The 14,984-nt window shown below is 33.7% G+C and overlaps 1 protein-coding gene across 12 annotated transcripts in view; it reads right to left on the reverse strand.

The window, feature by feature from the left end:
• The window catches only part of BBS9 (Bardet-Biedl syndrome 9), a 492,396-nt gene that overhangs the window by 241,925 nt on the left and 235,487 nt on the right, over nt 1-14,984 (reverse strand). For all 12 annotated transcript variants that reach the window (XR_012512240.1, XM_074379845.1, XM_074379844.1 and 9 more), the window contains 2 exons: nt 12,274-12,414; nt 2,481-2,576 (listed from right to left, as the gene is read on the reverse strand). Coding sequence is in view for 11 of the 12 variants with exons in the window: in XM_074379845.1 (XP_074235946.1) it covers nt 2,481-2,576; nt 12,274-12,414 (237 nt within the window). In the remaining variant the exon portion in view is untranslated. The remainder of the gene's footprint in view (nt 1-2,480; nt 2,577-12,273; nt 12,415-14,984) is intronic.

The raw sequence follows: 14,984 nt of genomic DNA on the forward strand, positions 1-14,984 counted from the left end.
CTTCCAGAGTAACTGGACTACAGTCATGTGCCACCATACCCAGCTAATTTTTTTTTTTAAGTAGAGACTAGGCCTCGCTATGTTGCCCAGACTGGTCTCAATCTCCTAGTCTCAACTTATCCTCCCACCTTGGCCTCCCAAAGTGTTAGGATTACAGGTGTAAGCCACTACCCGCAACTAGTATTCTGCTTTCTAAAAATAAAATCCTACTCAGTTCCCCAGGGAATGTGGTTTGGTATCTGAGACAATGAGCTATACTTTACTTTTCTCTTGTCTGCTTTGACTGGTCTATACTGAATCAGAAAAATGAACTAAAATTGCCATACAGCACACATGAAGCCTTGGTTGATTACCAAGCAAGTTTTAAAAAGAGATGAATATGTGGAACCCACAGAAAATACTATACAAGAGCCCAGGACAATTCTATTTGGCTTATGAATCATTTGACTGTTTACTATGGAAGAAATACTAGGTTCTTTCCAGTTGTAAGATTTTTTTGTAAATCAGATTCTGGACTGTAAATTAATACTAGGTATCTTTCAGAAAATAAAAAATGTCAAACACAGGTTAGATACAAATTACTTCATTCCTTTCTTAGGAATGAATACTCTGATAAAGCAATAGGAGCACTAACGTCTGCCTCAACCCCAGAAAAGCACACTCTCATTATATCTATCTCTCTCCATCATCAAAGGCACCTCCTAGGTAGGATTCTGTGTGTCACTGAAGCCAAAAACCACCATAGAATCATAATGACTTTTATTCAGGTATCAATTTATACAGTTCATTTGGCTCCTGGTTTAAAAGGTCCTGTCCTATTCCATTATTTGATTTTGTCTACCTAACACTATGGTTAAGTCAGAGAATTGCCATACATTCAGATAAAGAGAGTAAATCAGCTATATACTTGATTTTGGTAAAATTTAGATAGCAGTAAGGTAATAGTGGGCAATATCAGTGTTCTGCTTGTTACTTTTACTCAAAGTTATAAACAAAATACATTAGGATATAAATATCTTCATTTGTATAAACAAATTTTTGCCTTTTTTAATGGTCTCAATTGCAGATTCATTATACAGCACCATCAACTGCAGTCAAACAAATGGGTACAATTTCCCAAAGAAATATTAGCACAACTTTTTTAGTTTAACTAAGGAGAATTGTTAAACTAAGAGAAATGCACCAAAATGGTTCTACCATCCAAATGGAGATTAAAGCTAATCAAAGCAAAATGGAGCTATGTACTTACAGTTAGCAATATTGTACTATACATCTGAAATTTTGTTAAGTGAGTAGATTTCAGGTTAAATCTTCTTATCAAAATAAAATGATTTGTTTTTTTAAAAAGACGGTGCCAATGTAAAGAATACTGCAATCATGACCAATCGCAAAAAAACAAATGAAAATAAAAAAATCTTCTCTTTCTTCTCAGAGTTGTTTTTTATTTCTGTGACCTATTACAGTCTTCAGTAGTATTCGAGTCTATTTTACCAGTCACCAATTGACATATTCCAGAAACTATTGTTTTAGCCATAAAAACACTGTTAGACTTTCTAAATGGAATCTCTGTTCCTCCTAATATCTTTCTTTTTCAAAAACAGATGGCCTTATTGTACTCTTATTATTAGAAAAGTAATAACCAACTACAACTGCAAGTACATGGGTAGAAAGTGCAAGCTCACAGAAAAACTAAAGTTTAAAATTGGAACATCCTGAGTCAGATTATGTGAAGGGGGTGTGTGTGTGTGTGTGTATGTACATGTGTATGTGTACTTTTTCCCCTCAATACAAATTTGTTAAACACTTCCTTTCTTAATATCTTACTTTATTTCCATGAAGGTGTGTATAACTCAGTAAGTTCTGTAGCTTCAGTATACCATAAACTTCAAGAGCCAGTTGTACACTGACTAGTTTCAGCAATTATTTTCACATACATAAAGCAACCAAATCAATAAAGCATATTTAAATTCAAACTTGACTATACAGTTACTATCTTTCTGCCTATTGAAATTACACTGAGCAAAAGTTATCTACTTTCACTGTCATCTTTTCCAATGTCTAAAAGGAATAAATAAGAATATATGCAAACAAAAAAAATTACAGATTTTAGGAGTTCCCAAACCTAGTTCATCATATACTTATCTCAAAAATATTTTTCATTTCTTTAAATTCCTCTCTCAGACTCTCCTTAGCTCCAAGACCAAATTACATACACTCAGATAAAGTGAATATATCAGTTACATATCTGATTTTTGGTGAAACCTAGATCATGGTAAAGTAATCATGGCAACATCAGTGTTCTCTAATAAAACACAATCCTAACTTCACAACTTCTACATCCTATACACTTAATATGGCTTTTATTTACTGAAATCTAACTGAACATTGTGCTTTGCAGGAATCATTGATGTGAGGATGCTCTGTGATGTGGTAGCCTTAGAAAAAAATTTGAAAAGCAGTAATAACATGGTTTTACTTACGAGAAGTTTTGGAAGCAAGAAGAGTAACTCGGGAACCTCCTAAGAAGTGAAAACCCATTACATTCACCTGATCATCATCTGACTGACTGGCAAAGCCTATAAAGAAAAGAGAGAAATCACCTTATGTAACCAGAAGGCAAAATTAACTTATTTGAAATAGAAACCTTAGTTGAATGATGGGTGTTTTTTATGTCACTAGTCATGTATAAACTCCATGTGTGAACTATAATATATTAACTTTGATTTCCATAGTAGCTTCCAATTAATGAAACTTCTGCCTTACAATAAAACTCTGTAATCATTTAATTTCATTTGTTCTAATGGTTGATTCCAAATATGAGACAGAATACGCACAAGACGAACCTAGAATATCTTTTCACACCAGATAGCAAGGAAGCCATCAGCGAACCATTAGGGTTTTATAAAAACGACTTGAAAGACAGCTTAAAGAGACTACTACTGGCCAGAGATAAAAATATTTGGGTATAAAAGAAAATAATAATTGCAATGGAGTAAAACACATCAAATATGTTTAAAAGCATAAATTCATATAGAGACTTAAAAACAAAATAACAAATAGTCACTATTGAAGGATCCCAGAGAATTGACATTATCTATTTTAAACTCTATTTATTTAAAATATTTTTAAAAATAGTAATTAAGGGAAAGAACCAAGCATTTTTCCTGAAGACCCTACTCATGCTGCACCATATAACCACTATTAGTTAAAGGAAAGGTTCTCTGTATAGAAATATTCCAGCTAAAAAATGAAGAAAGTATGAAAGCAATAGATTATCTATTTTTCAGCCTATAGTGAACTAATGGATCTCAGCATTGAATACCAATGGCTGTTACCACCAGACACAAAAGAAGACAAATATTATGTAACCTCTGCTGAAAGTCTATACTACCACCCATGAAGAACTCCGGTCAAAATAATCTTGACTCTACTAGCTCTAGATCCAATTTACAAACAACTTGACAGACAAAAGAAATATTAAACATCATCGCAGTGGTAAAGGATGTCACCAAGATGGTAAAGTAGGGGACACTAGTCTTTCTCTCTGGCAAAAAATAGAGTGAGAGAAAGACAGCTATTTAAAAACCAGAATAGCCCTGTAAGAGCTCAAGGGCCCCTTTGAGAAGCTCCAGCAATACACAACAAATGGCTCGTTGTATCAATATGCCTAAGATGCCTACAAATGGCTAGTGACAAAGAATAAAGGCAACAGGCTATTGGTGACAGCCATGGAGTGGGAACTTGCATGGTTCCCAGCAGCCTGCTCCACAGAAAACACCAGCATCTTTTGCCACTGAGATAACCAACAGCCATTTTTACCAGGGAACCCCAGAGAGGAAGGCAAGGCCCTACATTCCCTTTTCAAGAAGTAGTTGCTGTTGTATCACCCCAGGACCAAAACCACCGCCTCTCCAGACCTTGCACATTCCCCTAACCCCCAGGCCACAGTCACTTCAGGAATGTGCATACTTCAGACACTGGCTCTGTGGCTGCACTATGTCCAACCACGTCTCAGATACCAGAGCTACCATAGTGAGCCAGCTCACACCCGAGGTCCTAGAGCTAAGGTCTCTCTGCATGTTCCGGTAGTTCAGTCATTACATCACCTGCCATAGATGACAAGGCCCCATTCTGTACCCTAGAGCTAAAGTAACAAAATCCATGCTCCCTTCTTGGGCTCCCCAGCTGTTTCATAAACACTAATACCTCACATACCATCACCAACAGAGTAATGCAGGTTCCTGTGTGCTCTGGGTACTGGTGCCTTTACCACCCAAAGCCCAGAGCCAAAGTACTTTTACACATGCCCATGCTTCAGGACTTGGCTCCATGGCATTTCCATAGGTGCCACTCACCAGGCACTGGAAACTGGCCCACATGCCAGTCAGAGTGCCAAGGGGGATCCCCTGGCCATGATTTCACTGGTGGAACAGAAAGAGATTGGAAGTACCCTAGTATCCACTACTGCTAAAGATCCCAATAGCCCTCACTATCGCTGAGAATACTCACTGAGTTGGCAACTGAGGATACCTGCAATCTTTACCAACACCAACCCCAGCTAAGAGAGCTGCACACAGTCTACATTGTTAGGCCCTTGCCAGGGCCAGGACCTCTACACCTCATACTGCCAGCAGCCTTGACCGTCCCAAAGAAGGTCTTTCCATACCAAAATCAGCACACGAAGTTGGAAAGAGGAGGCTGATCCACCAAATGTGCAGGCATCAAAGTATGGCAGCAAGAAACATGAAAAACAAAGGAGACATATCCCTACCAAAAGAACACTATAATTTCCCAGTGGCTGACCCCAAAGAAATGGACACCTACAGATTAACAAAGAATTCAAAAGAATTGTTTTCAGGAAGCTTGGTAAACCGGAAAAAACAAGAGAGAGAGAAACAGTTCAAAAAACTTAGAAGAATAACAAATTTTGGAGCTGAAAAAATACAATGAATGAAATTAAAATGGCTGAGCACCGTGGCTCACACCAGTAATCCTAGCACTTTGGGAGGCCGAGACGGGCAGATCACTTGAGCCCAGGAGTTCAAGATTAGCCTGAGCAACAAAGTGAAACCTTGTCTCTACAAAAAATAAGAAAATTAGCCAAGTGTGGTGGTATGCACCTGTAGTTCCAGCTACTTGGGAGGCTGAGGTCAGAGGATTGCTTGAGCCCAGGATGTCAAGGCTATAGTCAGTCATGATAATGCCACTGTACTCCAGTATGGATGACAGAGCAAGATGGACAGAAGGGAGAGAGGGAAGGAGGAAGAAAAGGAGGGAGGGAGGAAAAGAGGGAGGGAGGGAGGGAAGGAAGGAAGGAAAAAAGGAAGGAAGGACGGACAAAACGACAGACATCAAAAGTAGAACTGATCAAGCAGAAGAAAGAATCTGTGAACTCAAAGTCAGATTATTAGAGAATATGGGGGTTGGGTGGTGGAATGAAAGGAAAGAAGAAAGCCTGTAAGATTTATGGAACAGTATCAAGAAAAACAATAAGAGCAAACCTTACAAATCTGGAGAAAAGTAGAAATATCCAGATATAAGAAACTCATAACATCAAAACATAAAATGTTGAACAGACTAAAAATTAGTCACATAACTATGGAAAAAAATACTAAATTACAGATCAATTTCTCTCATGAACTTAGAAATAGAAATTCTAAAATACAGTTTGGCAAATTAAATCTAAAGATATAGTGAAAAGATAATGCTTCATGACCATCTATGATTTATCTCAAGAATGCACGGCTGGTCTAACATTAAAAATTAATCAATGTAATTTACCATATTTAACCAAATAAAGAAGAAAATGATAAGAATGTCCCAGCTGACGTGGAAGTAGTCTTGAAAAAAAAATGCAATATCCACTCCTTATTAAAATCTCAGCAACCTAGGAATAGAAGGCAACTTCCTCACCCTGTTAAAAAACATCTAAAAACTGCTTATAGCTAAAACATACTTAATAGTGAAAGACAATGTCTGTTCTTACCATTTATATTCAACATTGTCCCAGAAGTTCTAGCCAAGGCAAACAGCAAGCAAAAACAAACAATCCAGATTGGAAAGGAAGAAGTAAAACTGTTTTCATTTGCACATAACATGATGAGCTATATAGAAAACTGACTGATTAAATCTACAAAAAAGTTTAAAAAGCCCCACAAGTTATTTAACAATATTGCAAGATAAAAGATTGATATAAGAAAATCAACTGTAGCTAAGCATGGTGGCTCACACCTGTAATCCCAGCACTTTGGGAGGTCGAGGAGGGTGGATCACCTGAGGTCAGGAGTTCGAGACCAGCCTAACCAATATGGTAAAATACTGTCTCTACTAAAAATAAAAAATTAGCTAGGCATGGTAGCGTGTGCTTGTAGTCCCAGCTACATGGGAGGCTGAAACAGGAGAAATGCTTGAACCCAGGAGGCAGAGGTTGCAGTGAGCCAAGAACATATAACTGCACTCCAGCTTGGATGACATAGTGAGACTTCATCTCAAAAGAAAGGAAAACCAATTGTATTTCTATGTATTAGCAAAGAACAGTTTGAAATTGAAATAAAACACAATAACATAAAAATAAGTGAAATAGGGATATTCTGACAAAATATGTGTAAAACCTGTACATGAAAAACTACAAACCCTCACAGAGAGAAACAAAATAGGCTATAAATAAATGAATGACAGTTTGCACTTTCATCTTAAGAAACTAGAATAAAAAGAGAAATTTATACCATGTTCAATATTGTTAAAATATCAATTCTCTCCAAATTGATTTATGGAATCGATATAATCCCAATTCCAATCTAAATCCCAACAGCCAGTTTTGTTTAATTTACAAGGTGTTTCTAAGATTCATATGAAAATGCAAAGGACCTAAAATCTCCAAAACAACTTTGAGAAGAATAAAGTTGGAGAAATTACACTACTTGACTTCAAGACTTACTATAAATTTACAGTGACCAAAACACAATGTTATTAGTGTATAGCAACAGACAAAGAGATCAATGGAACAAAATTAAGAAAACAGAAATACACCCACATAAATGTGATCAGATGATTTTCAACAAAGTTGAAAGGTCAATTCAGTGGAAAAGGACAGTCTTTGAAAAATAGTGCTTTAACAATTAGACACCCAGAGGCAAAACATGAATTTCACCCGTATCTCACACCACACGTAAATATCAGCACAAAATAAGAAGATATTTAAATGTAAAGTTTAAAACTAGAAAACTTCTACCAAAAAAAGAGAGAAACTTTGTAACCTTGAATTAGGAAAGATTTCTTAGATATAACAGTAAAATTATGATTCATTAAGAAATTGATAAACTGGCATTTATCAAGATTAAGAACTGCTTTTCCAAAGATTCTGTTAAGAAAATGAAAATACATCCCTCAGACTGGGAGAGATTATTTGCAAATCACATATCAAATAAAGGAGTGAAAGAAGACAGATGAAAAAGAACACATACTGTAATAGTTCCATTTTATAAAATTCTAGAAAATGCAAGTTAATCTCTGTAACAGAAACCAGATCAGTAGTTGCTTGGGATGCAGGATAAGGGATTACTCATAGGCAAAAGGAAACTTTTGGCAGTGATGGATACGTTCAGCATCTTAACTGTTGAGATGGTTGCACAGATAAATACAGAAATCAAAACTTTTAAAAATTATATACTTCAATGTGTAATTTATTGTACAAAAGTTATACTTCAAATAAGCTTTATAAAAGGCATAAAAATAATTCATTGAAGCTGCGTTTGCAAATAAAACAAACATAAAAATCTATCAGAAAAAAATAAGTAAATATTTTATAATCTTAGAACAGAGATCATTCCTAGCATAACATGAAAACTTGAAACTATGAGGAAAGCAATTAAGAAATTTTACTAGCTAGATGTGGGATATTCCTCTCCCAAATCAACTCAACATGAAATTAGAGAAAGGCTCTAAAGATAATTTAGGCCCCATTTTTTGGATGATTAATTTGATAAATATAATTATATTTCTCATGCTATTTCCCTCGATTCTTTTAAAATTTTCTTCCTTCCATATTCAAAACTGACATGAAAATTGAGGCAAATACTTTTACAACATCCACATCTGAAATAATTTTCTTTGCTAAATTTTTACAAATGTTTGTATTTATCTTTTCGTTATAGCTTATATATATCAAGTCAAGTAAATTACGACATTCCTCAAAGCAAATACTTAACAATTAAACTCACAAAGCATTTAATTTTGCTACTTCCAGGTTCCTGTGATCACTACAAACCTGGAGCCATTTAAAAGTAAAACTACTCATTTTGAGATATTTCAGATTATCTATGCAATGTCAATTCTAGCCTCAAACCCACATAACCAAATACTCAGCTTGTGGTTGTGATCCAGAGTAAACCACTGAAGCACACACACACACACACACACACACACACACACACACACACCTAAAAATATAAACATTAAAAGAAAGAATTAAAAGAACTGCAAGTCGTTAAGAAAAATTGTAACTATGCTAACAAGTAATTTAGAAAAGCAAGTTAAAAATGAAATGTCATTTTTTACCTAATAATATCAAAAATTTTTAAAGACGTAATGAATCCAGCTGCTTTCATGGGCATAAACCTTGATGCTGGGAGTATAACCTGATACAATTTTTCTGGAAAGCAGCTAGTATTTGAATAACGATTTCAAATATTCATACCCATTAATTCACGCATTTATCTCCAAAGAATTTCTCCTATGAGAAATAGAGAAGTACAAAAAAACTGTATCTACATGACACCTTCAAATAGTGGAATATTATGTAACCAGAAAAATACGAATATATTGACAAGCAAATGTAGAAATATACTTGAGCAACATAAAAGACTATTATCAAATGACACTTTGTCTGTTAATTACATTTAAGTAAAATTTTTGTCTAAAACTACTGATATGACATACATTGATGGTCAGGTAATTTAACCTGTGTTCCCAGCCACCTTTTCTCTAGCCCATTTAGTTCTCAGCCTCTTTTACTGCTAGAGGAAGCCATGTGACAAAATTATGGCTACCGAATTTCCCAGGGAATCTTTTGAAAACATGCTTTTCTGATAAAAGTTAACACCATTACTATATAGCTATTTCTTCCCCCTACCTTCTACCTTGTAATCAGATATGATGCCTGAAGCTGAAGCAAAAATATTTTCTTGCCATGGAACAAGTCAACGCACTAAAGATGGCAGATTACAAAGAAAGAAGAAATGCTAGTTCTTTGATAACAGTCATGAACAACTGCCACAGCTTCCACCGTCCACTTCTGGATTTCTCTTTATGTGAGATAAAGAAATACCTTGGCCAGGCGTGGTAGCTCATGCCTGTAATCCCAACACTTTAGGAGGCCAAGATGGGAAGACCACTTGAGCCTAAAAGTTCAAAACCAGCTTGGGCAACATAGTTTGACCCTATCTCTACAAAATAATGTTTTTTAATTAGCTAGGCATGGTGGTACATGCCTGTAGTCTCAGTTACTCTGGAGGGTTAGTGAAAGAATTGCTTGAGCCCAGGAGGTAGAGGCTGCAGTAAGCCATGATTGTGCCACTGCACTCCAACCTAAATGACAGAATGAGACTGTCCCAAAAAAGTTTTCATTGCTTAATTCACTTTTCTGGGGTGTCAGAAGCACCCCCGATAGCTTTTTATATATGTAAATAAATGTTTTCTATGTAACTATTAAACATATTAAAAGGTTTTTATAATTATAATATTCTCTATTGGTAAGGATTTGGGTATTAGACACCTTTATTCAAACATTCTTGTTAGGGTTAACTGGTATTCCTTCAGGAAATCAATTTCACACTTATTTCAGAAGCTTTAAAAACATTCTGATTCCTTCTTTGACCCAGCAATTTCACTTTTAAATATTCAGCAAATAAACTAATACATTTAAAGAAGTATTGTTACAACAATGTTCATCACAGGTGTATTTATAATATTAAAAAACTAAAAACAACATGTATATCTAAAAGCACAATGCTGGTCAAATGATTTTATAGTATGGATTTATGACAGAATACTATGCAATCATTAACATCATATAACGAAAATATCTAATGATGTAAAAAGATGTCTCAAAAAAACAGTATGGCAAGTAAAATTTTTCTTTTTGGGGACAAATGCTTAGAAAAAGTACTTCTTTAAAGTTTAGAAAAATGTACTGAAACATAAAAAGGTATTGTTGGATGGTAGAATTACTAGTAACATTCACTTTTTTCCTTTTGGTTATCCACATTTTCTAAATCTCATATTTCTTTTGTAATAAGAAAAGTTAAAGCTATTTTAACTATACCTGTATTTGTTCACAGCAAGAGAACTGGAATAAACAAATGGAAAGACATGTTGAGTAAAAGTTGTTTTATTTCTTCTCTATGTATTTTTTCTCTAGAAAGCTCATTAATTTTGCTTTTTTCAGTTAAAAAAATAGAAAATTTGCAATGGCAATTTTATCTCAGTCTTACTTTTATAAGAGTGAAGTGATACTTATTTTAAACAAGCACATGATTCCATTCAGTATGATTAACATGAATACAAATCCAGGAATTTAAAAAAAAAAAAAAAAACCACTCCATATCATATATATTGGACCCCAGAAGAAATTTTTTAAAATTGTCACTGTGTCTCATTCCTAAAGTGGGTAAGAAGCAAATACATGTTGATAAGCATAATGATATCAAAACAATTGAGCCCAAAATCAGAAGGAAAATGGATAAGTCATCTAAGCTTTCTTTAGTGCACATGATCCAAATCATATCTCATGGAGATTACCTTTCTGCTCAAAGGCACTCATTTTTATTCCAACTCTAACTGGGTTTCATTTATCTACAGTAAAGATCAATTGTTCCTCAGAAGTCAGGTGCTTAAACATTTTTCAAAGCCACCAATAAATTTGCTGTTATTCATATAATTTCCAACTATGTTCCTAAGGTAGTAGAGGAGACCCAATAAAATAGTAAGTTTGTGCAAGATGTTACAAAAGGTAGTGAGTCTGCCTTTTTCATAATCCAAGTTTGTTATGAGAAATTGACTAAAAAATAAGGAGGTAAAAGAAGAGAAGAGATGGGAGAAAGAAAGAACCCAAAAAGTAAAAAATATTTTGCTAACAATATATATACACACATACATAATACATGAAAGTACATATATATATACACACACATATATTGGATATATATACACACACACACACACACACACACACACACACACACCCATATATCCAAACTCAATTCACACTTTAGAATAATTATAATAAAATATTAAATATTTGAGATTTTTTAGTTACATATAAATAAAATTTTTGAAATGCTGCAAATTGATAAAAAATAAATTTTAACCACTTTAGTTAATAATACAAAAGTTGACTTACCATAAATTTCTGAATCTTGGGGGAAGTATTGTTTGTATCCTAAATCTTATCCACTAATGCAAAGGTGAAGATGCATCTCATAGCCAACAGTGCTGATTTTTAATGAAGGGTTTAAAATGGTTGATTTAATTCCCAGATTTTATTCTTCAATTCTACCCCACCACCAAGGAAGTTAATGACACGACACACTAAAAATCTTTGTTACTAAGGATGTTTTGTCCAATCAAAGCCTCTTTAGTTTCTAAGCCATTCAGAAAGAAAAACTGACACTTGAAGAAAGTCACACTGTCACAAATTACCCCAAATGTTCACTGTGATATTGAAGCATTAGATACAAAACCATTCTAAACAACCAGAGGCACAGGATGAACATTCACCCACACTCTAGCTGATGCAGGCAGCAGAATAAAAGAGCACAAAGAGCATCCACTTATAAGATTACTTTTCAGAGACATAAGTATATACTTTAAAAAGGTACATATACAAAAGCCTACTATGAAGATAAATAATATTTATATACTTAGAGAACAGATATATCCAAAAACCTACAATAAAGATGAATAATAACTATTTACATTCCAAATCAAAAAAAGTCACAGTCTAAAGAGAACCTTTTTATGTTTTTATTTCTGAATACTGTAGCAAAATAATGATCATAATAATTTTAATCAAACTTAAAAGGAACATCTTACTACCTTGTTAATATAAGCTATTCACCTTTGAACAGGCAAAGGAGGGAAAAATCCTTGGGGCATTTTTATACTCTAACTTAACAATTATCTGATAATTACCCCATCATTATCTGCTGATGAAGGATTCCATTCTAAATTCTTGGCATTTTTTATACTGCAGGCATGTTATTTCAAAAGTCTTACCTGGGAAAAGACTAAGAAGACTGACTGGAGATTTGTTGGTATCAATAGTAATTTTGTGGCTTGCAGTTTTTGAAGGCTGACCTGGTAGGCAAATTAACTTTAGGGGAAGTCTAAATTTACATTGCATAACTCGAGGAATACCTGAAATAAAAGAGAGAGACGTAGATTTATAGACTTAACAAATAATTTGGCAAAAAGAAATTGTACTCATAATAGTTTGAACAGCAAAATAACTTGGTTTGTTTGTTGCCTGCCTACTTTGTTTAACAAAGCTAAAATAACTGTGAATTGTTACCATGATTCATATTTCATTACTATTTTTCCAAAGGTACAAGGCAAAAATAAAATTTTAAAAAAGCCTAGACATGAGATCTTTAATAGTACTATCATATTTTTTAAATCATCACATTTGGACACTATATAACATATAGTTACTTACATTCGACTACTGAACTAAGTCTTTAAGACCTGCAGACCTCTAGCCTTAATCCAAGACTAACAGCAAACACAAGCAAAGAATATGAAGTTTTTATCATATCAGTAAGACCATATCACCATATCTAAAAATTTCCCTACTCAAAAACATTTTAAATCTTTAGCTTTTTTTACTTGATGAAGATTTAAATTATGAGCATGAAAGCAGGATTTGCTCAAGTTCTATTGAAATCCATGTCCATTTTACACAGTAATATGTAGAATATTGCCTTTATATGAATTATATTTTTCTCAAGCCAGTTAACTTTACATATTACCTTGAGTGACATTTTGGAAGGCTTACATAGTCATTCCATTGTCAAATTATTTTAATACTCATACATGCATACTGAAATAGGTAACAATATATGACAATGAAGACTTTCATATTAGAATTTTTATAAAATTTTTCAAATTCATTTTCAATATTTTTACAGAAAATGAAATTAAAACCAAAGAAAATTAGGCTTTCTACTATCTATCTAGAAAAGCAATACTGAAACCCTAGTTTTTGCTCCTTTTTTTCTAAAACACTGTTTTGGACTGGTTAAGATGAAAGACAACCTATAAAAAGCCTATGTTGTGCCATATTGCTGTCGAAAAATTGAAAACTCAAAATGTTCTAACTATACTTGATGAATCCACACATTAATTCCTTTATTTCTTTATAGAGGAGTCAATGAGCAGCTTAAAAATAGCAAAAGCAGAAGCATTTATTTTGGAGACATAACCCCAAAGCAGGATCCCTGGAATTAGCAATGTATTTTGCTAAAGTCAGTTGGAATTGTATGGCTTACTCCACATCCAAGCAAGGAGTACACTTTTCAGTACTACTTATTCACTAAGATAGTGAGAAATCACCAACAATGGCAAGCATATTGATATATGAGGTCAATTAAATACTTTTTCAGAGCATGTGGAGCATATTTGTCATTCTCTTCAATATAATCTATTATCCATCAAGTTTTACATAGCTCATTTTTTGCTCATAACCAACAGATGTTAAATTCACTTCTCCTAGAATCCTAGATGCAAATTATAACTGGTGTCTCCTAAGAAAAGTCCCAGGGTATTATTTCATGACATTCCGTGTGGTTTTTAGAGGCATGTGTATTTGTACTTTACAATGATGAGATGTTTTGACTCAAAATATTATGGTAACATGATCTAAGATACTGCACAAAGCACAACTATCAATATCACCACAAAAAAATTACAAAGCACTACTTTCTCCAACTTCAAGGAATTTCCATATACTCTATATATCCTCAAATTATGAAAATATAGCCACTGTGTATGTTTCCTCTACAATAAGTAAATTGTAGAAAAAATTATAGATTGTATCAATTAATAGATATGGTCTGGAAAGAACAAGGAAACTGAAACTTATTTCCATCTCCTTCACTTTTAATGACTAGTACAACAAAAACAAATGCTTCCTCTTCTGACAAATTCTGTATGTGCACAAAAAGAAACTATCTTCTATATACTTTTAACCAAATTCTGAGCTAATTGTTCAAACCAAAATTTGACTGTGAATGTTCCTCTAAAACTATACTGCTAACACTGTAGCCACTACTTTACTTGGACCAGATACCGACTAAATTCACAATTAAAAAAATAAAATAAAACATAATTAACAACGTTGCCTTTAAGTGACTGAGCCTATATATTTGAAGATTATTACACTAAATCTGCAAAACTCAGCGTTACAGAAACTGGTAGTGTATATAAGTTTTCAGAAATTGAAACAAATTGCAAGCACTAATAAACCCAAGAAGGAAAATACATTATAACTCAATTTACAGTTTAGTTAGGTCACTTAATGACAATATCACACACGAGGACAACGTTTTGCAGTTGCTAAGATTTGTAGAACCCCTCCAGAATATCTTTTATCTGCAGGAATTATAAACCTATTTCATAGGACATTTGGAAAACATTACTTTGAAAAATGATGACACTCATACTTAATAAAATTATAGCTATTTTTTAAATGATAGCAGCTCAAAAAGTTTTAGCATTAGGGAAAAGAAAAGTTATGAAATCCTTAAGAAACCAGTCTATGGAAACCATTCCTTAAAAGAAAAATTAGAATGTCACTATTTTATAACACTTACTATCAAATTAAAATCCAGGGATTTTACAATACAATCTCTAGTTTTCAGACATGAAGTTTATCAGAGGCACACTTCTACTAGGATTTACACCTTCTTAAGAAACCTGAAGTGTAAATT

Source organism: Saimiri boliviensis, chromosome 10, assembly GCF_048565385.1.
Source record: "Saimiri boliviensis isolate mSaiBol1 chromosome 10, mSaiBol1.pri, whole genome shotgun sequence".
Lineage (NCBI taxonomy): Eukaryota > Metazoa > Chordata > Mammalia > Primates > Cebidae > Saimiri > Saimiri boliviensis.